The sequence below is a fragment of the Rhizopus microsporus genome, assembly GCF_002708625.1.
Source record: "Rhizopus microsporus ATCC 52813 unplaced genomic scaffold scaffold_14, whole genome shotgun sequence".
NCBI lineage: Eukaryota > Fungi > Mucoromycota > Mucoromycetes > Mucorales > Rhizopodaceae > Rhizopus > Rhizopus microsporus.
The window spans coordinates 608,642-632,423 of record NW_019671929.1 but is presented as its reverse complement, the minus strand read 5'-3'; the positions used below and the strand labels follow the sequence as shown (position 1 = coordinate 632,423).

General features: G+C 37.6%; 11 protein-coding genes across 11 annotated transcripts; 6 read left to right on the top strand and 5 right to left on the bottom strand.

The window, feature by feature from the left end:
- The first annotated feature begins 2,803 nt into the window (after window positions 1-2,803).
- RHIMIDRAFT_38771 (uncharacterized protein) lies at window positions 2,804-3,278 on the top strand. Its single transcript, XM_023615184.1, has one exon. It carries the CDS (start codon window positions 2,836-2,838, stop codon window positions 3,085-3,087), a length of 252 nt encoding a protein of 83 aa, XP_023464126.1. The 5' UTR covers window positions 2,804-2,835; the 3' UTR covers window positions 3,088-3,278.
- Window positions 2,804-3,661, bottom strand: RHIMIDRAFT_314950 (60S ribosomal protein L28-like protein; the record flags this gene model as incomplete). Its single annotated transcript, XM_023614968.1, has 3 exons — window positions 2,804-3,233; window positions 3,286-3,465; window positions 3,521-3,661. The coding sequence occupies 3 exons, from the start codon at window positions 3,659-3,661 to the stop codon at window positions 3,135-3,137; spliced, it is 420 nt and encodes a 139-aa protein (XP_023464125.1). The 3' UTR covers window positions 2,804-3,134.
- A 962-nt stretch (window positions 3,662-4,623) lies between these two features.
- Window positions 4,624-6,771, bottom strand: RHIMIDRAFT_285642 (uncharacterized protein; the record flags this gene model as incomplete). Its single annotated transcript, XM_023613303.1, has 10 exons — window positions 4,624-4,776; window positions 4,828-4,966; window positions 5,018-5,116; window positions 5,170-5,399; window positions 5,452-5,527; window positions 5,581-5,827; window positions 5,883-5,999; window positions 6,045-6,193; window positions 6,260-6,408; window positions 6,643-6,771. 10 exons carry the CDS (start codon window positions 6,769-6,771, stop codon window positions 4,624-4,626), a joined length of 1,488 nt encoding a protein of 495 aa, XP_023464124.1.
- Window positions 6,772-7,684: 913 nt separating this feature from the next.
- RHIMIDRAFT_260787 (uncharacterized protein) lies at window positions 7,685-8,204 on the top strand. Its single transcript, XM_023611484.1, has one exon. It carries the CDS (start codon window positions 7,780-7,782, stop codon window positions 8,125-8,127), a length of 348 nt encoding a protein of 115 aa, XP_023464123.1. The 5' UTR covers window positions 7,685-7,779; the 3' UTR covers window positions 8,128-8,204.
- Window positions 8,205-8,495: 291 nt separating this feature from the next.
- Window positions 8,496-9,677, top strand: RHIMIDRAFT_285641 (Pak3 serine/threonine protein kinase-like protein; the record flags this gene model as incomplete). The annotated part of the gene is made up of 6 exons (XM_023613302.1): window positions 8,496-8,645; window positions 8,697-8,834; window positions 8,883-9,090; window positions 9,140-9,336; window positions 9,386-9,523; window positions 9,573-9,677. 6 exons carry the CDS (start codon window positions 8,496-8,498, stop codon window positions 9,675-9,677), a joined length of 936 nt encoding a protein of 311 aa, XP_023464122.1.
- On the bottom strand, window positions 9,595-11,606 carry RHIMIDRAFT_38695 (uncharacterized protein). The gene is made up of 5 exons (XM_023615183.1): window positions 11,258-11,606; window positions 10,895-11,203; window positions 10,771-10,845; window positions 9,978-10,721; window positions 9,595-9,922 (listed from the first exon to the last, which is right to left on the bottom strand). The coding sequence occupies exons 1-5, from the start codon at window positions 11,327-11,329 to the stop codon at window positions 9,764-9,766; spliced, it is 1,359 nt and encodes a 452-aa protein (XP_023464121.1). The 5' UTR covers window positions 11,330-11,606; the 3' UTR covers window positions 9,595-9,763.
- Window positions 11,607-11,756: 150 nt separating this feature from the next.
- On the top strand, window positions 11,757-12,076 carry RHIMIDRAFT_182904 (ubiquitin; the record flags this gene model as incomplete). Its single annotated transcript, XM_023605815.1, has 2 exons — window positions 11,757-11,803; window positions 11,884-12,076. Coding segments are annotated over 2 exons (240 nt in total), but the record flags the coding sequence as incomplete, so codon positions are not given.
- Window positions 12,077-12,406: 330 nt separating this feature from the next.
- Window positions 12,407-13,320, bottom strand: RHIMIDRAFT_205560 (ras-domain-containing protein; the record flags this gene model as incomplete). The annotated part of the gene is made up of 5 exons (XM_023606834.1): window positions 12,407-12,676; window positions 12,734-12,875; window positions 12,937-13,054; window positions 13,132-13,206; window positions 13,269-13,320. The coding sequence occupies 5 exons, from the start codon at window positions 13,318-13,320 to the stop codon at window positions 12,407-12,409; spliced, it is 657 nt and encodes a 218-aa protein (XP_023464119.1).
- A 3,467-nt stretch (window positions 13,321-16,787) lies between these two features.
- On the top strand, window positions 16,788-18,866 carry RHIMIDRAFT_239888 (MFS general substrate transporter; the record flags this gene model as incomplete). The annotated part of the gene is made up of 9 exons (XM_023609262.1): window positions 16,788-17,066; window positions 17,118-17,178; window positions 17,234-17,524; window positions 17,645-17,656; window positions 17,709-18,003; window positions 18,058-18,442; window positions 18,511-18,554; window positions 18,612-18,649; window positions 18,703-18,866. 9 exons carry the CDS (start codon window positions 16,788-16,790, stop codon window positions 18,864-18,866), a joined length of 1,569 nt encoding a protein of 522 aa, XP_023464118.1.
- Window positions 18,867-19,380: 514 nt separating this feature from the next.
- RHIMIDRAFT_260758 (uncharacterized protein) lies at window positions 19,381-21,822 on the top strand. The gene is made up of 6 exons (XM_023611483.1): window positions 19,381-19,534; window positions 19,603-19,857; window positions 19,917-19,933; window positions 19,986-20,030; window positions 20,091-21,545; window positions 21,605-21,822. The coding sequence occupies exons 1-6, from the start codon at window positions 19,459-19,461 to the stop codon at window positions 21,791-21,793; spliced, it is 2,037 nt and encodes a 678-aa protein (XP_023464117.1). The 5' UTR covers window positions 19,381-19,458; the 3' UTR covers window positions 21,794-21,822.
- Window positions 21,823-21,876: 54 nt separating this feature from the next.
- RHIMIDRAFT_309075 (pre-mRNA-processing factor 19) lies at window positions 21,877-23,771 on the bottom strand. The gene is made up of 7 exons (XM_023614586.1): window positions 23,723-23,771; window positions 23,514-23,666; window positions 23,245-23,461; window positions 23,055-23,195; window positions 22,656-23,002; window positions 22,274-22,601; window positions 21,877-22,219 (listed from the first exon to the last, which is right to left on the bottom strand). Exons 1-7 carry the CDS (start codon window positions 23,733-23,735, stop codon window positions 21,910-21,912), a joined length of 1,509 nt encoding a protein of 502 aa, XP_023464116.1. The 5' UTR covers window positions 23,736-23,771; the 3' UTR covers window positions 21,877-21,909.
- Window positions 23,772-23,782: the final 11 nt, after the last annotated feature.

Genomic DNA, 23,782 nt, shown 5'->3' with positions numbered 1-23,782 from the left:
AAGTGATTCATTATTATTATTATTATTATTATTCACTAGTCTAAAAGATGAAACACGTAAAAAAAAGGGAGGAACACGCATGAGAAATTATTTTCTATTCAAAGTAAAATACGTTTTTTCTCCTCTTCCTTTTTCTTTCTTTTTCTTTCTCATTACTTTATCAAAAAATGGATCGCATCGCCGAATTCAAAGCGCAAGCAAACACAATGAACAAGACGCTCAAGAAAACCCATCAAAAAATCCTCTCATTAAAGAGGCTCCTCCAAAAGAGGGGAAATAAGCCTAGTCTGCCCGAACAAAAAAAACTGTCTGTGTTGACAAGGTAAAAAATAAAACCACATCTTTTTACTTCATATCTAACCTATTTATACTGTCATAGAAAATATTTAGACATTGAAGCAGCTAGGCTGGAGTTACAGAAGGAGTTCCATGCGGAAAAATGCCGTAGATTGTCAGCCTACACTGCTAGTCAGTGGAAGCTGGAGTCGCTTCAACAGCAAACCTCCAGACCTAAGAGAAGGTTGGATGGTGATAATGTAGGGGTTGATGCTCAACCATCAGCTCCAAAGAAGCGAAAGCTTCTCAGCTGCTAGATGCATGCTTTTTTTTTTCCTTTCTTTATTTTTTTTTTTATATCTTTTTAAAGCTTTGATAGCTTTGTAATAAAACTTTCTTCTCTTCTGCCCAAAACGCGGTTTTTTGTCTTTCACTGGTTTTAAGTTACTTGTAAGAGATAACTTATTTTCTGATAAAAAATCATTGTTGTGAACAAATGGGACCTTCTTCAAGTACGTTTAAAAAATTTCAGTTTTTCCTCTAATTGTTTATATTCTTTGAGCTTTTATTGATATTTGAACTATGGGTGCTTGAGTAAAGAAGACAGTTTGAAAAGTTAGTCTTAAAATGATCTCTTTGGTTAGCAGGAAAACTCAATAAGGAAATAAACGACGGACAGCAATGATATCAAATAATTGCCAAATAAAAAATACAATTATCCCATGGTAATTTTTACTAGTAAAATACAGGCGTCAACAGATGATATCCTCAGCCTCTAAAGTGGAAGACTTGGTCACATGAGCGTATGAAAGAACGAACATCTATATAGTATACGCTATTTTTCATTTACTACTTTCCAGATAAATAGCAGAATAGGCTTGAGTTGTAAAACATCTCTCTCTGGTGGTCTGTTACATTGCGTAATTACCGATAAGCTCATTTTAAGATTTGCAAGGCTGACAAGCTCAACCGGGACCTTGATTGCTTCCATGCAATTTAAACTTGGAGTGGCCACCAACTGGAATATAAACAGCGTCATCACAACTCTGGAGTATCTTCCAAGGCTGTATTTCGAGTAGCGATAGTTATTTATCATCAAGATACAACGATTGACTGTAGATTGGGTGCCAATTTTTCAGGAACTTTTGATAACTCTTCTTTAGCCATTTTGAAAGTGATTCAGAATCTTTTGATGCAAGTATATTCCAGACGGCAGCTGCGCGATTGGTGTCATCAGTCTGCCAGCATAGTATATACGATTGATTGCACCATTCATGTCATAATGGAAGTTAGATTTTCCAGACGAGTACTAAATAAACATCTTGGGCCCAAAGCCAGAAGGAAGGGATTCGTCTGGTAAGTAATTAGCCAAGTTAAAGTAAAATATTATCTTCTATTCCTTGTTGTTATATCCTTATCCTTTTCCCTTTTTCTGGCGAAAAGTAGACTGGTATTAGAAACGACTGTGGTTGCAATAGATTTAATGACTATATGCTTATTTTTATAGCAAAGCAATGGCACTTTTTTAAAAAATAGGGAGTGAAGTCTGCATAAACTATTTCAAATGGCGCTCGAAACAAGGTAGATCGCCAAGGTACACGGCATACTTCAAACAACATATTCATTGTCATAGATATTCATGTATGCTGGATGAAGAACATAATAAAGGATATAATTTATTGGCGATAAGAAAGAGTTTAATAACAATGAAGAAGAATATGAATACAAGAGGGTCAAAAGGGTAAAAGTAAGCCTTATATGGAAATAAAATAGTAGAAGGATAACCCAATAAGTCTTAGAGGGGGACAATGTGATGGCAGAGTAGTTAATCACTGTGGTAAAGAATGTTATCATTTATTTGATCAAGTATAGCCTTTACTTTGTCGAGCTTATAATTGTTGTTACCATGAGTACTTGTAAACATAACATAGTATACTCTTGATATTTGTTTTATTCATGATCAAGATTAGTGTTGGTTCATTTCAGTAAAGGATAGGCGCTCTAATCGAAATCTCAGTATCACCTGTTTTATTTTTTAGTCAACGAAATAAGCAAGTGAAGCTGATTGATTTCAGTTGCAGGGTCATCCTATGGACATCCGTGTTCATTCGTACTAGGAATTAATGAATTCGCTAGCTCCCCAAATGTAAACCTCGGCCATACATATGAGGACCATCACATTACACGAATGCATGCCATCCAAACTCTTTATATGCACGACCCTCTTGGAGCTTCACTTTTTCAACTGATTACCCGCTTTATTTTTGCCTGAACAAGCCCCTTGAAGGTCAACAAAGTCTCTAATATTGCAAGATAAAAACAGTGGTGGATAGCCATTACAGAATTATGAATGTCTTATCCACTTACTACACATTGAACCAGCTCTTCAAGACATTGATCAAGACGTTTTCATCATAGAGTTTTTTTCAGTGTCTTGTGACTCCTTGAGCAGGCCCGAGTGATTTTTTTTTTTTGGTCTGTGGACTCCGCGCCCATACACTTTTAAATTTATTTTTGTCTTTTTTTTATCCCTTCTGCCTGTGCGTGTGTTTGTACCAAATGTTCATCCTCAATTCAACAACACGACACGTCGTACGTCGAGCCTACTCTACTTCATCATCAAAAGACTCATTTTATTATCGTTATGGAACACCACTTGTCCGATGCATCGTTCTGGCATCCACTACGAATCTAGCTTGGCAATTACTTTGGCAGCATTATGAATTTCAAGAATACAGAATCGAATCTGACAAAGAGATTGAAACACTCGAAAATAGATTAAAAACGCTTGAAGAGCGCCTGAATAAATAAAAAAAGGTCGTTTTTATTTATACACACACATATACACCACACCCAGTCTAAGCCTTGTTGGCACGAACACCCTTAGCTTCACGCTTCTTTTGAGCCTTGACGGGCTTTTGGGAAGAGATGATAGCAGAGGCACGGGCAAGAGCAGCCTATACGATACTTAATAACTGCTTACAATACAATTTTTTTAAAAAAACTTACAGCACGGAGGTCAGGTCTGTACTTGGTGGCACGGGCAATCAAGTTGGCAACAGACTTGGCGGTTTGACGACGAGTCTTTGCGATGACAACGGTGTTGGTAGACTTGGCGGGGAGTTGCTCCTTCTTGGCCTTGTGCAAAGTGACGCGAACACCACGAGCAGCAGGTTGAATGGCGACATTCTGTTGAAATATGTGTTGGTTTCTCATTTATAGACTTACTTTTTATATATCTTACCTTGTAGTTGGCAATGCCAGAGTACTTGAAAGAGTTGAGGTTCATCAAGTTGGAGGGCTCAGCAGAGAATTGAGCATTGTCACGCTTGACAAGGAAAGAGTTGTTGTTCTTGACGATAGCCCAAACTAATTCGGAACTCATTGTGTCTAGACATTGACATTAATACACAAGCCACATATACACATGTAGACACAACTTACATTATACTAGGAAGAGAGAAGGAGACCTTTTTTTCTTTGACTGGCTCCTTTCTTTAACACTTTTTGACAGCCACAGTAAAAAAAAATTATACGTTGAATATGATTGGCTGTTGATTTGGTGGCTTATGCTGTGCGTCCAGGTTGATGTCTTTCGTATGTTTGCCTGTATACATAAGCTTGTTATAATAAAATAAAGTCTCAATTGAGTGCACAATAATAATAATAATATATCTTTCCATCCGAGACAGGTCAAAAAGGGAGATTATTATCTAAAAATGCCCTTATTGGATCAAGGGTAAAAAAAAAGGTTGAGGAGTATTGTTTCCAAATGAGAGACCTAGAGGGTTTGTACCAATGGGAGTGTCTTCTGGGTTGGAGGATCAATGGAAGAAGACGGGAAAGTGGTGCATCTTCTGGAAGAGCGAAGGAGCATAGGAGAAACTGAGACTGGAGTTCATAAGCGCGTTCCTGCGTAGCTGGCAGTTTTGTCATGTGTGTTGTTGTATAAAAAGGGGTGGGGTGTCACAGTGTTTTCACTTGTATAAATAAGCTCACCTGTAAAATCATATAAAGAGTATTAATAGTCTACATGCACCCTCATTGAAAGCAAGAGTAAGTTCAAATTTGACTCTTGCATAATAGCAACTATACAGTGCATCTCGCAACCTAAAGAAGATCGATGCATTGAAAATAACTTTGCGATCTGAGTCAATAGGACAATATATGGATAGTTATTTTCAATATCATAAAATTGATACCCTCAAGATCAAGCTACTTCAAGAAAACATGATCTTGTCTTGCACGTTCGCGTCCTCAATTGACCACACTGGTATATTTAACTAATACTCTATGTGCTATCAACCAAAACACTCATCAGCCAACTTGGTTTTTTTTTTTTTTCGTTTACTTTGTTTTATTATTGTTTGTGTGGAAAGAAGAATAAAGATCATTGAAGGCAGAATTTATACAATCTTTGATTTCTTTATAACTCACAATGATCGATGTTTCATCATCTCTAGAAGTAAGTAGAATCTTTTCGTCAACACCCGCGTCCAACTAAATGAGATGAAGTGAGTTTATGAATAGAACGGTATGATATATGTATACCTTGTTTAAACATGAAATAACATGTGCCATATCTATGACAGGTACGCCCACTTCATTTACCTGATGAAAGAGATATTCTCTAAATAACTTAATCACATATCTATCGCCTGTTTCTGACCATCTTGGGTCATCACTAAATCTTTTTTTGGAGAATAAGATATACTGTATACATCATTTCTTTTGAACTTACTCTGGTCGTTCGTTAATAAATCCAAACTTTGATAATAATCGCACAAGTCTGCTGTTTTCTAATTCAAATCCCAAGTTGGATTCTAAAGTATCCGTATAACTTTAAAAAGCATCAGCTGGTCTGTGTGTGTGTGTATAACATAGCTCACTTACTATTGGGTACTATTCACTTCATGCAGTAGACGAGGCCCAATCATGCGAATGACTTCATCTATTGTTTTCAAAGGAGATGGCTTGCTTAACAAATAAAACACAACGTTTTTTAAATCGGCCGAGTAAAAGGTAGAAATATACTCAAAGGACTGAGGTAAGTTCAAAAAGGACTGAAGCGAATTGCAAGCAAGCGAGACAATTAATTTACCAAACGTCAAGAGATCTTCTTGCTACAGTAATGGTTAGTTTCTTTTTTTTTACACAAAGTTTTTCTGTTTGAACCTGATAATAGGGTGCCTTTTGTGAAGCAGTTTCATATTGCAGTACATCGAGTATACCACAACAACTCAGTCTTAGTCTATAATCGATATAAGAGACATATATAGATCATTCTCACTCTTATATATTTACCTATTTTTACTTGTCATGATGACTTTACCAATATCTATTGTCCTGGCCGAAAGCCCTGCTGCATGAATAGTCTTTAATGCCGAAGCAATCTGCGTAATAAAACTCCAGAGTGTTGTTTCGGGCACAGGCAAGGCAGTTCCACCTGTTGCTTGAAGTCTAGCATGAAGTAAGGCCTGAGCTTGAGGTGTAAAATATGCCTCGAACAAGGTAATAGAACATGGATGATAGTCATAGATAAATATCAATGCTAATGATAACACATGAGTATCAAATAAAAAAAAAACATGATGTTGCAAGTTTACATGAATCACCAAATGCACGCGTCGTGAATGCTTCCTTGATTGAAATAATGTTGGCATGTTTTATCTTCTTCCATTCCTTTACCATCGTCATTGCATGTTCATTTACCAATCGAAATCCTAAAACTAAATGAGCACATTTTACCTCTTTAGTTGCCCTTATACCTTCTATTCTGACCATGACATAGGGCTTTCCATTGGTGCGACAGATGGCTTTATACAGCCATGAAGGATGTCCAAAGAATTTACCTGCCTTTTCCTCTAAAGGATACAATGAATGATAAACGTGCACCTCATCGGGCAACCCAGACTCTCTCGCTAATCGATCCATTACTATGAAGCTCCTTTCCTTTTCTTTGTTTTTTTGTTTATTTATAAACTTGCCTGATTTGGTCTGAATAGCAGCTTCTTGTCGCTTAATCAATTGCTCATTCAAGTTATCCGGTATTAAGAAAGATTGAGCAACTCTTTGGTGAGGCAGTAGATTGGCTACATGTGGCAGCAGAGCAGGAACCTTGTGATACTGGTTCTATAGAACATCTTTTACCTTTAATAATTGTTCATCATCTCTTTTCCCTTGTCTATAACAGGACTCTTTACCAGTGATTGATGGTGAAAAGAAGGAGGATAAAAGTATGGGTCGATGTGTCCATTTGATAACAAAGGGTTGTATTTACTTTGTTGCTGTGGAACAAAATCGGGTACCTATCGCGGAATAAGCACTATGCAAGCAAAAAGAAGAAAAAAAGCTTTACATGAATACCAAACTGATTGAATTGGTTGTTGCTGTTGTTGCTGTTGCTACTGTTGCTAGGTGGAGCAGAGTATCGATATGCTGGATTTCGACTGTATAAAAAAGGAGAGTTATATTTCTTTCTGGTTTGATACACATGATTATATTACATGGAAGTATTGTTATTCGTATTAGCAATAGAATCTAATATGTCGTATATTAGCTTTCAATCTCTATTTAATAAATAATTACCTTGTGTTGCAGAAGATAAAGAACTTGGTATAAACACAGGCGCGTGAACGTGTTCTGCTATATACCGACTATATATTATACAAATAATTTCCGTGTTAGTCTCTGATATATCTCTCTGCTCTATCTTACTTTTCTGGGCTTGTCGCATTTTGTTGCTGTGGTAAGACGATGGATTTATTCTAAAAAGTGATTAGGTGCTGAACAAGAAAGAAAGAATGTGATAATTACTGTATCATGATTAAATTCGCATCCCTTATTTTCAAATTTACAATAGCCGTGTATGATGACATTTCTACATAGTCGTTTTGTGCTTGTTGAACTCACTACTATATATGAAGATGTGTCAAATCAAGGGTAAAAGAAACATACTTTCGTAATAACCTTTTTTTGTTTCTTTGTTATTGCTGTTGTTGTCATTATTATTGTTGTTTTCATCAATAGAAGAAGGAGCAACAATAGGAATGACAGAGGATGTCTGTGGAGGAGGAATGAATTTGTATTGACTCATTTTTAAAACTATAAAAAAAAAAGAAAAAAAAAAGAGAGATAAAGAAGAGAGCCAATAAATTAATTTTAAGCGGGCAAAATCGCACACGCACACATATATAAACATACACGCATACACACACACGGATCCTTCTGATATTGTTTACTAAAATTGAAAAATCAATGCAATTCTTGAAAATAAAGCGATTGTAAAGTAAAATAGTTAAAGTGTATCAATAAAATGTATTTATTCTGTATTTTGAATTCTTAAATCAACAACGCAGGCAGTAATTGATTTTTGACTCCTTTTTTTTTCTTTTTTTTTCTTTTTCTTTTTTTTTTTTTTTCTTCAGACACAAACACACAACAACAACAAAGCAACACCCTTTCTCTTTTTCTTTCTCACTTTCTTTTTCTTCTTTTCTCGAGATGGGAAATACCAATTCTACTTCATCCATCTATTCAGCACCCAATGGTCAATATTATCACGAAACCAGATCACATCGTCGCTACAAGAAGGGCATCAGAAGGCTTGGTTCAGGCATGACCCTGAGTAAACTCTATTCTCATCCCAACATGTCAACTCCAAATATGCCTTCAAAAGCAACAGCATGGAAGAACCAGTTTGGTGAAAAGATATTAGATATTAGTAAGCCAACCAAGTTTGAACATGGCATTCATGTCGAATATGACGATGGAAGTGGAAAGTTTATGGTATTTCACCCAAAAACTACTATTTCACATAATTTAACTCTCTTTCTAATAGGGTTTACCTGATGTCTGGCAAGCCAATTTCCCTAGTAGTGATGATATCTTGGATACCACATGCATTCACCCAAGCCTTGTACCTCAAAGTAAGAGATCAAATATACAAATAAAGGAAAATACTTACACCTGTTATTTATAAAGCATCAGATGATATCAGTATAGGACAACCTTATAATGTAAAACATCATATTCATGTCGAATTAGATCAAGATGGACTAGGGTTCAAGGGTCTACCAAATGAATGGAAATATGCTCTTTCCAAAGGCACCAAGCATCCTTGTGAAAGGCGGACCATGAAAACGATCGACCGCCCTGATTCCTTTTTCCACTCGGACGAATCGACGATCATCAGTTCAAGGAAATCATCCTTACAGGCAATGAAAAAGACAACATCAGAAAGCGATATAGATGATATTGCAGATAATCCAATAACAGATCCAGAGTCGCTTTACACAGACTTTGTACTCATCGCGGAAGGTGAATCAGGTCCGATGTATGCTGCAAAACATATAGCATCAGATCGAACGGTAACAAGGAAAAAAAGAAAAGATATACACATATGCTTATAAGAACTTTAGGTAGCAATAAAGAAAATACCAAAGACGGCACATATTAAATTAGGCAAGATCAGAAATGAAGTAGTTACGATGAAGATGAGTAGACATCCAAACGTGGTAGAATACATTTCAAGCTATGTCACCAAGGATGAAATTTGGGTAAGATCATAAGCATGATGGTAGTTATGGTTACTTATGTTGTTGTAGGTTGTTATGGAATATATGGACATGGCGTTATCGGATATACTTTCCCTTGAATACAAAGGATCACAAATAAGACTAGAGGAAAATGTGATCGCTCGTGTCACAAGAGACATATTAAGAGCGTTAACACGCATTCATAAACTTAATCGTATTCATCGCGACATTAGAAGTGACAACATTTTATTAAACAAGAGAGGCGATGTTAAACTAAGTAAGTTTTAACACTGATATAAAGTATATTTAATTCATGTATCAAAAAGCTGATTTTGGCCAATGTGCTCAATTGACAAAGCTACAACCCAAACGAAACTCGATTGTGGGCACACCTTACTGGATGGCGCCCGAGCTTATCAGGGGTCAGTACTATGATCACAAGGTCGATATATGGAGTCTCGGTGTACTCATTATAGAAATGGCGCAAAACAATCCTCCTTATGTTGAATTACCACCACTCAAAGTAGATATTATAATATCATTTAAAACGTGCTTTCACTCATTAGTTGTAGGCACTTTACCTTATAGCATCCAGTGGATTGCCTCCACTTGAAGAGCCTGATCGTTGGTCAGATCAATTCAAGGATTTTTTGAGTTTATGTACCACAATAGATCCAGCAAAGAGACCTGATGCAACTACATTATTAAAAGTATAACATATTAAATCATCAATGAATGACAATCTAACGTTATTTATAGCATCCGTTCATTCTGTCATTTGCTAGTACAACAGATGATATTGTCCATTTAATTGATACAGCAAGAAATATTGAAAGTAGTATGCAAGAAGAACAAGAAGAGTAGTTAATCTTGCTGTTATTTATTTACACTTTATATATATATATATTTTAATATGTATACCCTAGTCACCCCTTATAATAAACATACAATTATGAAAAGTCGTATAGATACTTATCCACTTCAAATCGAACCGTCTTTGCTACTGCTCGAATAAAATCAAAAGTGACATTACATTTATACTTTGTACCATCCAATCGATCCATGGCTGTAGTTCGAACGAGGAGTCGAAGAGTAGTTAAGGAGGTGATCTATAAACAAGTGTGAAACGTCTGTTGTTTGTAAAAAAAGATGTATATAAATTACCTGTAGCTGAATATCAATTGTGTCTTCCAATGGCTCATCTAGAATACTGTAAAAGATAGCCAACATGCGCTCTACCGGGAATGCTTTGGGTCCGAGCAACTGCTGACGCATCTTACCACCTGTCTTATCCACCCGCTTTCGTGAGCCACCTCCTCTCTTCTTGGCTCTTTCTTCAGCCGATTTGGAAAAGAATCTCACATCAAATCGCGGAGGGTTATATGAGGCCAAGTATGCAGCGATCAATAAAAATTTTGTGTAATAAGGCAACTCAAATTCGGCTCGTCCCGCAACATTTCGCTTCAGATCCTTTTCTTGTGACCATTCAGCACTCGAGATCTCTCGTAAATAAAGCTTTTCTGTGGCTTCGGCAAAATAAGGCTGGGCCAGTCTCATCAATTTGATCGCGTCATTGACATCTGCGGTGCCTGCTTGGATAGGCTTGATATAAAGGGGGAACAAGAGAGCGGCAAAGTATCGAAGTTCGTTCAAGTCCTTACAGTTGTGGTAAAAGATGGAATAGATCGTTTCGAGAAATCCATTGTATAATTTTTGTGTGAGTTCAACCGTCTTGTCGTTTTCTGTCTGAATCGTCTTGGATTTAAAGTCAAACTCCAATATCTTGATTGTGTCTTCTTTTGAATAAGCTGGGAATCGTATCAGTAATGGTTCCATCATGCCCCCCTTAACTCTAAACTTTTCAAAGGGGATGTTGGATATCAAAATGACGCTGATATTTGTTTCTGTCTATGTTTTTATAAGTTTTTGTTTTCTTTTTTTTTTTCTTTTTGCTTACTAGTTCTGAAAGCCGAAGTAGTGAAGATAGAATATGACTAGATAGATCTCTTAAACGCTCTGCTTTATCCAAGATCTAAACAGCACGTTTTTATAAGTGTGTATATAAAAAAAAGCATATGTACCAGAAAAGCAGGAACATCGCGTCCAATATGACTTTCACTGATCGCCCGGACCAACTGTTGAATTGTATCGATTCTCTTGTATGAAGTAAAGTTGTTTCGAGCATCGGGTTTATGACGACATAATCCATCCATGGCATGTTGAAATAATAGTCGAGGTGTAAAGCATTCTACACAGTCAACAAAAGATGCCAGGATACGATTAGGTGCCTCTGGGAAGTCTGTCAAGAGCTTCTTTACAACTGCTGTTTTGCCTGTAGATGGTGGGCCATAAATAAATACACTTTGTGGTTTGGATTCAGAAGGTGTAGACTATACATGACAATAAGTGATCTATACTTGTCTCACTCTCTCTCTTATATTTACTCCATAAAATAATTGTGTTAAGAAGTGGATTTGATCAGATCGTCCAGGAAAGTGTTCACAAAGTTGGCACATAAAAAAGAAAAGGGAAAAAAAAGGGGGGAAAGGGCAGCACACATACAAAATTTTTTAAAGTCTGACACTTAGTCTTTCTCTTTTTATATATAAACTAACTCGGATTCACATTTAGTGTTATGTATAATTATTGGCACTCAAACGTCTCTCTCTTTTTTTTTTCTTCCTCTACGCTGACAAAGAAGGGAGGACCGATATATGTATACACTGCATACACGACTGGTAATTTTTTAATCAAATAGGGTGACTAGAAAGCAAGTCACAACTCACCACACACATCTCCGCACACGGGAGCTGCTGTTAAGTTTAATATGCAAAGCAGGAAGCTTTTAATCCTCCTCTATCCACTCATAAAGGTAATGCAATATGAATCCATCCATCCATTAGATGCTAACGTAATCCCATATCAGTTTTTACAATGCAGATCTTCGTAAAGACTTTGACCGGCAAGACCATTACTTTGGAAGTCGAGAGGTAAAGAGAATAGAATGCAACATTGAGACATCAACATGTGAAGAATATCATTATATTGACAATTATCATTTTACATATAGTTCCGACACCATTGACAACGTCAAGCAAAAGATTCAAGACAAGGAAGGTATTCCTCCTGACCAACAACGTCTTATCTTTGCCGGTAAACAACTCGAAGACGGTCGTACCTTGAGCGACTACAACATCCAAAAGGAATCTACTCTCCACTTAGTTCTCCGTCTTCGTGGTGGTATCATTGAACCCTCTTTGAAGGCTTTGGCCAGCAAGTACAACTGTGACAAGATGATTTGCCGCAAGTGCTATGCTCGTCTTCCTCCTCGTGCCACCAACTGCCGTAAGAGAAAGTGTGGTCACACCAACCAACTTCGTCCCAAGAAGAAGCTCAAATAAACTATTGGTCTTTGTTCTCATTCTCTTTTATCGGTCTTTTTGCGTGCAATAAAACATGATTGTAGTTCAAATATAAAGAGTGTTTATTTTGTGTAATGAAAGCTTGTGAGAAGGTGTTATTGTATGATGTATGTAGAGTAAATGAAAAGGAGAACTGAAGAAAAAAGAAAAACTATTCCTTTTTTTTTATTTTTACAAGTCATCATCTTCTTCAGGAAGAGGTTGAGCAGCAGCAGCGGCCATTTCATTGTCGTATTGCTGCATCAATCCGGCATCTACTTCAACTTCAGGAGGAGCCAAGGCAGGAGCGGCGACGAATTCCAAGCCAGGGTTGCCGATTAACTTACGAGCTAACCACAAGAAAGGCTTTTCAAAGTTGTAGTTGGATTTAGCGGAAATGTCATAGTATTGCAAGTTCTTCTTTCTGTGGAAAGTAATGGTCTTTGCCTTAACTTTACGCTCCTACAATCAAAAAAAGATGGGTTATTTATTGTTCTTTCTCTTGTTTATGATATATACCTTGATGTCGACTTTGTTACCGCAGAGAACAATGGGAATGTTTTCACAGACACGAACAAGATCACGGTGCCAGTTGGGAACGTTCTTGTATGTAATTCTAGAAGTAACATCAAACATGATAATAGCACATTGACCTTGAATACTATATATTGTTATTTAGTTAGTTTATCACCTAATAAAATCTTCTTATTGTATCTCCTTACTAGTAACCATCACGAAGACCACCAAACTTTTCTTGACCAGCGGTATCCCAGGTGTTGAAGACGATGGGACCAAAGTTGGTGTGGAATTGGAGAGGGTGAACTTCGACACCAAGGGTGGCTAATTAATATTTTAGTATTTCTTTGTTCTTTCTGTGTAATGTTATATTTTTGAGTGTATTCGTCATCTCTATTTACCAACATATCTCTTTTCGAATTCACCAGTTAAGTGACGCTTAACGAAAGTGGTCTTGCCGGTACCACCATCACCAACTAATGATGAAGAGGTTAATCACATCATTTTTAATTTTTGTATAATTGCATTCCAAATTTACCAAGAACAAGTTTGAATGTAGGGACGTTGTTATTAGCACCTTGGTCAGCCATTCTAGAATGTTCATTTAGTCTCTTTTTTCCTCATCCATCCATCCATCTCCTTCTATTATTTATTTACCTTGCAATGATTTAATGAAGGAGGTAAATAGAAAAAAAAAGAAGAAAAGGGCGAAGGAATGTGTATTTTGTATCCCTTTTGGTGCCTCTATGGCTCCATGTGGTAATGTTTCTTCTTCCCCCTCCTCATTGTGAGGTACGTGTGGCCCGGCACAGAATCTGAGATTAATAATATTTATGCACTAAAAATAACGTCGCTGCGGACTGTTCTATTTTCTTTATTTTAGAGAATAATGACCAATGTTTACTGTTAAGATATGGAAATCATTCTTTAGGAAGAACATAAGCCGAATATGAAAAAGAATCATGGTCTCAGCTTTGTTAAGAATCATCCCTTCTCTCTTTTTATCAGTCCTTGCTAGTTACTTCTAAATTGTGGCACCACAGATATCGACTGATGACAACTGAAGCAAGCCTCACTTGTAATTCGCATTACAAGTACACATACCAAATGCGCAACTATCCTTCATCTCTATTTTGTTTTTGTTTTTGCTAGTGACAGCATCTTTAGCTCAATCTGAAAGTAGACTAAATGATTGATTGACATACATTAATTACTCTCGTTTTCTGTGAGCTTCTTCTCAACAGTTCGATTTCTTCAAATTGATGCCAGGTGATACGTACCTGCTTATTAAAAATTCTTATATGTTTGTATATTCAGTACACAAAACACAACTAGCCACTTCCAACTCGCTACGCTTGTTTTTGCTGCCACAGGCTTAAGGACTTCGCCCTTTGTGATGAGTAAGGGCAAATGTTAACACGAAGCATTAAGCAAATGGCTAAATTTGAATTTTTGTGCGCCTAATGACATACTCTGACTCCTCTCTGCATGCTTATTTATTGATGCGAAAGTGCTACATACACGGTTTCATAAAACTATAGTTTATTCATAATAGAGAGCATATAATTAATAGTGTTATTCGTAAAGGTTTATATGTTGAAAAGAATGGCATAATCATAAAGAATTCATAATTGTGGGCGTAAATTTGTTTGGTAATCATATGATGTGTTACATCGGTGGATATATTAGTGAAGCAATAACTCTGGGTAGACAACATTGTTGGTTGTATTTGAGCTTTTTGGCAGAAGGACTGAGATGCCAGAAAGAGAGGGAACTCTTGAAAGAGCGACATATAGCTGACCATGCATAAACGACGGACGCCGCAAGTCAATTCCTACATATTTAAGTGATTGTCCTTGTGATTTGTTAATTGTCATAACAAAGCATAGTCTGACAGTAAATTGCTTCCTTGTTAGAATGAATGGTAAATCGCCTTCTTGCGTTGAGAGCATAAACCGAGGTATAAGCTCTAATGGGCCATACGGCTTATTGGCCAGGCGAGCCTGAAGCATATAGCTGCCGATTCGTACGACAACCAGGCGAGTACCATTGCATAGACCTCTTGTTTTGTGGTCTAATTCCAGTACATATATAGTATTTAAAGTTAAATTTAGACTTACTTATGAATTCATCTTTGATTACAAATAAATCTCGAAACCGAACTGTTCCGCTTTCACTACTATCCGTCACAATTACTCTTTTAGTGTCTGGAATATCCAAAAATTGGCCTTTGATGATCTGAGCCACTTTCCCAAGCTGTTTACGATTTCCTTATCAAATAAATCGGTGTACACTACGCGCACGAGGAAATCCACGAAAGAGTTAATGATACAAGCACTACCTGTGATTTCGTCAGCAAACCTTTTCAATGTGTAGCATCATGTTAAACTTGCTCAGAAACAAACATCTTTTCATGTTTTTTGATGTAGGATAAGAAATTGTCTTTTAAGAAAGAGATAAAATGTGGCTATTACTGTATTTTAATTTTTTACGTTGTCAGTCTGATCAACAAAGAACCAACGTCATTCAAGAGTAATTTTATATCAAAGGATATCTCACAGAACAACCTTAGGTTAGGCAGACGCTTTGGTAGTGTGAATTTTCACAGTGGTGCCACATGTATAGGAGAATAAGCGCCCGTATCATTAGTCTTCTCGTGGATTTTTTTGTGGGCGTAGTGTACATCAATAAATTGGGATACTTCCATAGCAAAGTTAGTATATCCTTTATTTTGGCTTTCTTGCATTCATATACCTCTGGAATTACTGGATCACAAGGAAGATATACTGAATTAATGAAGCCAATTGCTTGAGCATAGCCAACTATACAAATTAGAATTGGGTGTTGCTGCTTTAAAAAGAAATAAATGGCCTTTACCAAGACGGAATCGATTACTATCTTCATTTGTTATAGCAACAGATTCTAACCCTTTTTATAACGGAAAGGCTGGTTATTGATTTTGAGATTCGAGATAACTATAGGTTCCATCGGATCTTCCATATAACAGATTTATAAATTTCCTAAATTATTAACCATTTAAGTATACTTTTTTGGCATTTTCGTCATTATAGGGTACACAATGAAGCATACAGAATGCCTGCTCTCTAGTTATGATGACCATATGACAGTTATAAAAAAGCTGTGAAGACCAACACACATAACTGAGGTTGACACAGAGGTTGACACAGAGGTTGACACAGAGGTTGACACAGAGGTTGACACAGAGGTGGACACAGAGAGATAACGATTCCTAATATCAATTCCAAAATATTGGTTCAATACTTGTATTGATTCTGGCCTGGACGCTTTTGTTTTTTAAACTACACTTTTGCCTTTACAAATCAAACCTTTTCAAAGATTTTCTAGACAGAATTATCTATTTTGTGACAGACACTTTGTTATTTTGTGGTCATTTAAGATATAATTCTCATTTATACATCTGCTTCAGTATGTTTTGGCGTGTCTGATCTACCCCAAACAATAACTGGTTGATAAGCTTCAACAATGCGCGGCGTAAGTTTTAAGTTGGTGTCTAACCAACATTCTTCAATCGGGCTTAAAAATTCGTAAAGGTGTTTATATTATATATATTGTTATCCAAGGCCTTGCTCTAAACAATGTAAAATATTACTCGTAATCAAAAAACATATTTTTTGACCAGCGTTAACCTACAGTTGCCGACATTTCATTTCTTTTTGGAGGACAAATTATTTCTTGACAAACGACTTTTTAAAAGGGGAAGCAATTATTCTCGGAAAGGAAACTCTTGATCATATTAATTTTAGCATCCTCATCGCCAGGAACGGATCCCTTTTTCCTTTGATATGTCTGTAGCATTCATATGCAAAGCAACATCCAATAGTCTTTTTTCCCTTGACTCAGATATGCACACAGCCCTTGAGTCTGGATGACTCTCTATGGCTTTGAGGTTAAGCCGGAGTTCTCTTTCTCTGCCTAGCTTTCTCCACCTTAAATAGTACTTTTGAATTCTCATTAATTTCCTCCTTCTCTCTCTCTTTTTTCCCTTAGCTTACCCCTTTTTCTTTTTCTTGAATTCATGAACAAGAAAAACACATTAACCAAGAGTTATACCAACAGCATCGTTGATGATAATTCTTCTTCAATTCGTTCTTATCCCATTTCTATAGAAAATGAATCCTATATTCCTGGATCAAGAACGAAAAGTTATCAATCACTTTACTATGATTCATTGGAAGAAGTGCCAGAGCCACCCAAGATAACACCTTTACCTAAACTTCAGTTATTCATCATCAGCATCATCTTATTTAGTGAACCCTTAACATCAACCATTCTATTTCCTTTTATATATTTTATGGTAACTAAATTAATGATGTTACATCAACACTCACACTGAAGTTATTTTTAGCTCAAGGATTTTCACCTATCAGATGACGAAAAAGAAATTGGAGCATACGCAGGATGGATCAGTACGGCCACGTCAAGTGATATATGATATACATCCAGCTGACACACTTTTTCTAGCCTCCATTTTCTTTGTTGCGCAGTTCTGCACGGCTATATCGTGGGGAAAGGTCTCTGATCGGTACGGACGCAGACCTGTCTTGCTTATAGGAATGCTGGGCAATGCTATATCGGTATGTATGTTTGGTTTAAGCAAGAATATCTGGTGGGCAATTGGTTCTCGAGCCTTTTGCGGTGCCATGAATGGAAACTCAGGTGTTGCACGGAGCATGGTCAGTGAAATCACTGATCATACGAATAGAGCAGCCGCATTTTCTTTATTTGGTCTGTGCTGGGGAATTGGCATGATTGGTAGGTTCATATTTTGTAAAGAAAGAAAGCTAACAATGTGTGATAGCCGGTAAGCAGTGATTTTTTCATTAAATATATACACTTTCTCTTATTATTTCTCTTGATGGCTGTAACCTGTAGGTCCTGCATTAGGTAAATCTATTAGAATAAGAAAGGGAAATATAAAAATACTTATTTGGGGTAGGCGGCTTTTTGAATCATCCTGTGGATCACTTTCCTTCCTTATTTGGATCCAACGCATTTCTAAAAGAATACCCTTATTCTTTACCATGTTTTGTGTCAGCTACAGGTTCACTCATCGGATTCATGATTACATATATGTGTTTAAAAGAGTCAAACCCGATGGTTCTCAAAAAGCAGCAAGACGGCGAACAAGTATCTCTCTTGAACAGTAATGACACGTTGGCAGCAGAAGCAAGCCCCAAACCTGGGATTGGCCAAATCAGTAAAGCATCACTTCATGTCATATTTGCTTATGCGTAAGTTTTGAAGAGAAATGAAGATATGCTATATATACTGATTCATTCTATTAGATTATTTGCATTTTATTCGCTCATGTTTGATGAGGTGCTTCCACTTTATTTCACTGCCCCCAGCTCTGCTGAAGGCCTTGGTCTATCATCTGCTGAATTTGCCAAAATGCTTACCACCATGGGCATCCTTCAGCTCGTTGTTCAATTCAAGATTTATCCAGGCTTAACACGGCGCTTCGATGTACTTAAACTTTGTAGATTTTTCTTTTCCATATGTGTGGCCGTTTTCTTCGTCTTTCCTGAACTGACTGTGTGCAAGCGTTGGTGGATGCAACATATGAGCGATCCGTGGGCTAGTAGTACAGCCTTTGAAGTAACATACAACTTCATTCTTGCTTGGCGATTTTTTGCAAACTGTCTTGCTTTCACTAGTTTGGGTATCATGGTACGTGACACAGCGCATATCAGCATGTACACATAAGATTACATGAGTGATACTTATTATATCTCTAGGTGAGTACCTCGGCTGCACCTGAAATAATAGGCACAGTCAATGGGTAAGCGCACAAATCTATTGATAAAATGTATATACACTTAATTCTCGACTACGATAGCTTTTGTCAATCGTGTGTTGCTCTCACAAGAGCTATAGGTAAACAAAAAACAAAAGCTTCCCCTTGAGACTGACACATTCTCTATATATAGCACCAACATTTGGAGGAACAATATGGTCTTATTCACTAAAAGACGGACACATATATCCATTCGACTATCACTTTATATATTATATTATGACCATCATGGCTCTCATCAACTTATTCCACAGTTATTTGATTCCAGACAGCGTATCTTTAGGTGGAAGAAAATAACAATACAGTGCTTAGGATGCCAATTTGCACGATTTCTAATATTCTGCATACTTATAAATAAAAAAAAGTAATTAGAGATGCCGACGAGTCTTTAGATAGCCTCTTTATTGTATATTAAGACAAAAGAGGGGAGAGCTCATTATTATAAACAGCATCTTTATGCAAACAGGATTAATACGTAGCCAATGAGAATTGGGCATGTCGCGTTATATAAGAACAACATGGTCTGTTGTCAGTTCTTTGTATTATTCATTCTTAGAATATAGATTTATAATAATCTCACCAAGTATTTATAAAGCAAATACGGCACAAGCTATCAAATGAGTTCAAGTGAATAAGTGTTTTTAAGAATATCACGCATAGTTTATGGCTTTTAGATAAACTTTGTAAAAAGTTTGAAATCGCGCAAATTGGGCACTGTGAGCACTGCAAACAGTTTATTTCCTTTTTTGGTAAACTGCAAAGGAAAGTGGGGGTGGATCTAAATAGGAACAAAGGGTTGAGACTTTTTTTTTTTTTTTCTTTGCACTTCTTTTCATTTCTTTTTTCGTCTTTTAACCTTCAACTTGTTGTGCGTGTCATTTATATAAACATGGCTTCTGATTCACCACGATTATTCAACGCTACGTCACCTTCAAAAAAGTTTGCAACATCACTAAATACTACCGGTACGAAAAAAAAAAAGATCAAATAAAATCTACAATTAAAAAAGCACACGATCTAACATTTGTCATAGGCCGCAGTTCACATGCTCGGCAGCGTATGCTTTCCAGCAAGATCTCTGCACCTCTTCCTATCAATTTGCCCAGTCTTAAAAGTGAGCATGGCGGCGTTAATGGCAACGGCCATGCTACTGAAGCACCTACGTCTTCTCCTTCTATCAGTTGGGAAGCCACACATCCTGATACTCGTGCATGGGCTGCTATTCCAACATCGTCTATCCATCCCACAACTCCTTCTTCTGCTCCTTTCGAAACTGATCCCAAGCCAAGTAAGAGATTAAAGAACTATTATGCGTTCGGACTTTTTTAACTTTTTTTTTTTTGATAGAACAAGACAAACCAATGGTAGTAGTAAAGTCAACTTTTTTTTTCTAAAAGACATACTTATTGTTATTAGGAAAAACACACTACGTCCGAAATGGGTCGACTCTCTTGGGATGAAGTAATCATACATTCTTTCTATCGTGTTATTTTTCGTAATAATTCATTCTTGATAATATAGATGGTAAATGAAGATATGGAAGAATTTTCTGTAGATGTGATTGAATTTGAAGATGGAGCCAAGTTCCCTGTAAATGATGTATCGCCAGAGACACGGTTCTCTGAGGACTATGATCGTAGCTATCCTCCTCAGCTGAAATCTACCCTTCAAGAAGAATCACCCAAGAAATCGACCTACGAAGGCCGTCCGTTTGATCGTCGCCAAAGTTCTGGTTCATGGAACCGTCGCCCGAGTAAACCTTCTGCTTACTCTGTTCTACAAAAGACCAAATCGCCTGATCAAAAGGACGCTATGGTAGCTGCTGTTGAGCGCGCTCAAAGGCGTCATGAAGAGCAAGAAGCTGCATTTGAAGCTGCACGTCAACGTGCTCGACAAAAGGCCGAGTCTCTAGCAGCCAAGCCCAAAGAAGAACGAACGCTTGCAGATGACGAGAAGGACTGGTCAAATTATGCAGAAGATATGAGGGCATCCAAATCCATGCCCTCCAGACGACCCAACGGTGACACTTCTTGGAATGATTATACGATGCGCTTACATCAATCCTTTGTGCATAAAGAGGAGCAAAAAAAAACTGTATCAATTACTGCTCCTCCTCGTCGTTCTTCTCATGGCATGCCTCCTGAACAAGTGTTTCAAAGACGCAGGTCGTCTTCCTTTGTTCGCCATCCTTCATCTCCAGATCACGGTTCACAAGAAAAACCCACTGTCGGATTACAGAGACGCGGGTCGTCACCCAGTCATTCTGGCGCGCCTCTGTCTGGTGCTTTCTCGGCTCTTGACAAAAAGGTTGGACCTCGACACACCTTCGATCATCACTCGGTGCATCCAAAGTCGCCCATTGAAGATACAAACCAGTTCTCGATTCTAGATGCAGAAGAGACGGAACCTAATCATCAATATGATTGGCTAGATGTGAGCGAGCCAGAGGAGGTGTATGACTGGTCAGAGTTGGCGCCCAAGGCTGAACCTCCATCTATGCTTTCCATTGGCAAATCAGGGTTACCTCTCTGGTTGGAGAAGCGTGGACCGACCCCACATTGGACATTCAATGACCCTATCTTGCCATTTGATGTCAGATACCCTCTCTATTGGACGCTCAATGACCCTGCCTCGTCGTTTGACACCAGGCATCCTCTTTCTGGTGGCCGTGGTAGGGGCAAACCAGATACCCGAGCACAGCGACAAGTGCCTGTGGTCACTTCTATCCTGAGAAAGGCTTCCGAGCCTACCTCTACTGTTGCTCCATCTATCCTGCCAAGGAAGCCAATGACAGTCACCAATCCCTCACTTGAGAAGGACAATCAAGGTGATGTCAAGGAAGAGCCGCACGAAAGAACGTATAAGGACAAGATCATGGAACTCTTCCAAAAAAGCACAGGCTCGCCTATCCTTCCAAAGAACCTACAAGCCAAAACCAACCTGGGAGGAGGCATTAACTTTATGGCAATTCATCATGTAAGTTGTGTGTGTGTATATATATGTGTGTATTTGTTATACTTAATTTTTTCTTATAGACAGAAGAAAAGAAGGATACTCAGCCATCATATCCCTCGTCTCATGTCCCTGTCTTGGTCTATAGGTTTCCTGACCAAAAAGGCAAGAAGGACAACTTGACTGGAATCTACTTGATGCCAATTAAATCGACGAGTTCAGTGCATCCATTATCAGCAGAGTTCCCTCTACCACGAACAATGACTGCCTAACATGGTTATTATTACTATTATTATTATTATGTAAATTTTTATACACACATATACACACATGCATATTATTGTAAACGAAAAATACCCTTCAAAAAAAAAGCGTCTTTTTTTATTTATTAAGAACTTTGACCATAAAAGCGAACCGTACGGTCCAAACTGGCACTTATTAAACCTTGAGCAAGAGGCAACCAATGTAAACCGGTGACATCTGAGGTATTATCCGAGAAGGTAGTAACGGGGGATCCGTCTTTAGCCTTGAACACGCGCACGTCACTACCACCAACAGCAAGGAACTGTCCATAGTCATCAAATGCAAGTGTGTTGACCTTATATCCTTCGTCTAACGTAAATGTCTTTGTGTTGCTTAATTTACGAAGATCCCATAACTTGACCAAATTGTCCTCTGAGGCAGTAGCAATAATGTATCTATAGGAAAAACATTAATACAAAAAAAAGGGAAAAAACACAAGAAGCACTTGCCCGTTTTCTGAAAATGCAAGAGCATTGATTTTGCCAGTATGTTCGCCAAAGTTGGCAGCAATTCTCTGAGACTTGACATCCCAGATTTGAACAACAGAGTCGTTTGTACCAGCACCGAGAAGATTACCATCTGGATGGAACGAGATACAAGTATAACCAGATTGGTTTTCGCTGTCAGTGACTTCAGCAATAGCCTTTGCGGTTTCAAAGTCGTAAAAGTTCCATTTGCTATCGCTACCAGCACTCACAAAGTAGTCCTTGGAAGGATGGACTGAAAGACCTACAACGTCGCCCTTGTGTGCAGTAATGTTGTGACCAAGCTTGTAAGCTAAGAGACATCAGGGTCAGTCCTACTTCAAAACATACACATATGCACACATACCTTTCTTTTCATCAGGAATCCAGATACGAACATGTTTATCAGCACTAGCACTGAGCAACAAGTCACTTTCTTCTTGACCTCTGAACTTAACTGCAGTGACCTTCTTGGTATGGCCAGGAAGATTGACAACTACTTTATCTTCACTCTTATTGTATAATTGAACATGTTTGTCATTTCCACCAGTAAGAATGAAGTTTCCAGTTGAATCTACATCCATTGCTGTGATGCCAGCTGAACGAGCTGAGTGGAGTGAGGGAATGGATGATGTCTGAGCGTATTCCTTGACGGTCTCTAACGAGGCAAACTCTGTTGGTGGCTTCTTCTTTCCACGACGCATCTCTGACAATCTTTTTTTATTGTTTAATCTCTTTTATATATATACACTTTTTTTTCCCTTACCTTGCGCTCGTTGTGTTCATCTTTTCAATCACTTCATCAGGCAAAGTGGGTTGATCGACATCCATTGATTCTTCTTGGCCAGCTGGAGCTGCAGTTGTTGCTGTTGTTGTACCTAAATGAGCTTGTACATTTGCAAGAGCTCTATATTTAAAGTTAATTTACTGCATTCTTTTTTAAAGTTTTCAATTACTCTCTGGCGGCATCACGCTCCTTCTTTAAGCGAGCAATGACTCTAGTCGCAGCATCATTCTGATACAAAGCATGGGATAATTCTTGACGTACTTGTTGATACTGCTGCTTTAAAGTGAATGACTCGAGCATCACACTGTCCCATTCGTTTTGAAGTGCAGATAAAAGAGAAGGTACAGAAGCTAACTTGGGAGGACGAGGTTTGACAGTTTCAGGTGCTAAAAAAAAAGTCAATGTTTATTACATTTCTTCTTGATTTGCTTTTCTTACTGGTTTTAACGTCAATCAAATCTTCCTCTGTCATTTCTTCATTATTGACAGGATCTCTGCCATGTTCAGAAATGTATTTTTCAATCAATCTCTTTTCAAAGACATGTCCAGATTTAATAGATACAACAGGTTGTTCAGGTGCCTCTCCAGAAACTAATGCAAATGTTGAGTTGATGTTGACTTTTTTAAAAAGAAAAAAAAAAACTTACTAGCACAAAACATCCTTGTATATGTGATTTAGAAAAAAAGAGAGAAAAGTGTTATTAAAA

Excerpts from the sequence above, each read along its gene's own strand:
- RHIMIDRAFT_38771 (XM_023615184.1), top strand. The coding sequence starts at position 2,836 with ATGTTCATCCTCAATTCAACAACACGACACGTCGTACGTCGAGCCTAC.
- RHIMIDRAFT_260787 (XM_023611484.1), top strand. The coding sequence starts at position 7,780 with ATGGGAAATACCAATTCTACTTCATCCATCTATTCAGCACCCAATGGT.
- RHIMIDRAFT_38695 (XM_023615183.1), bottom strand. The coding sequence starts at position 11,329 with ATGTGCCAACTTTGTGAACACTTTCCTGGACGATCTGATCAAATCCAC. Across the intron at positions 10,722-10,770 it reads TACTTCGGCTTTCAGAACTA|ACAGAAACAAATATCAGCGT; the intron begins GTAAGCAAAAAG and ends ATAAAAACATAG. Across the intron at positions 9,923-9,977 it reads CAATTGATATTCAGCTACAG|ATCACCTCCTTAACTACTCT; the intron begins GTAATTTATATA and ends ACTTGTTTATAG.
- RHIMIDRAFT_260758 (XM_023611483.1), top strand. The coding sequence starts at position 19,459 with ATGGCTTCTGATTCACCACGATTATTCAACGCTACGTCACCTTCAAAA. Across the intron at positions 20,031-20,090 it reads GTCGACTCTCTTGGGATGAA|ATGGTAAATGAAGATATGGA; the intron begins GTAATCATACAT and ends TTGATAATATAG. Across the intron at positions 21,546-21,604 it reads ACTTTATGGCAATTCATCAT|ACAGAAGAAAAGAAGGATAC; the intron begins GTAAGTTGTGTG and ends TTTTTCTTATAG.
- RHIMIDRAFT_309075 (XM_023614586.1), bottom strand. Across the intron at positions 23,462-23,513 it reads TTTGATTGACGTTAAAACCA|CACCTGAAACTGTCAAACCT; the intron begins GTAAGAAAAGCA and ends CTTTTTTTTTAG. Across the intron at positions 22,602-22,655 it reads GATTCCTGATGAAAAGAAAG|CTTACAAGCTTGGTCACAAC; the intron begins GTATGTGTGCAT and ends GATGTCTCTTAG.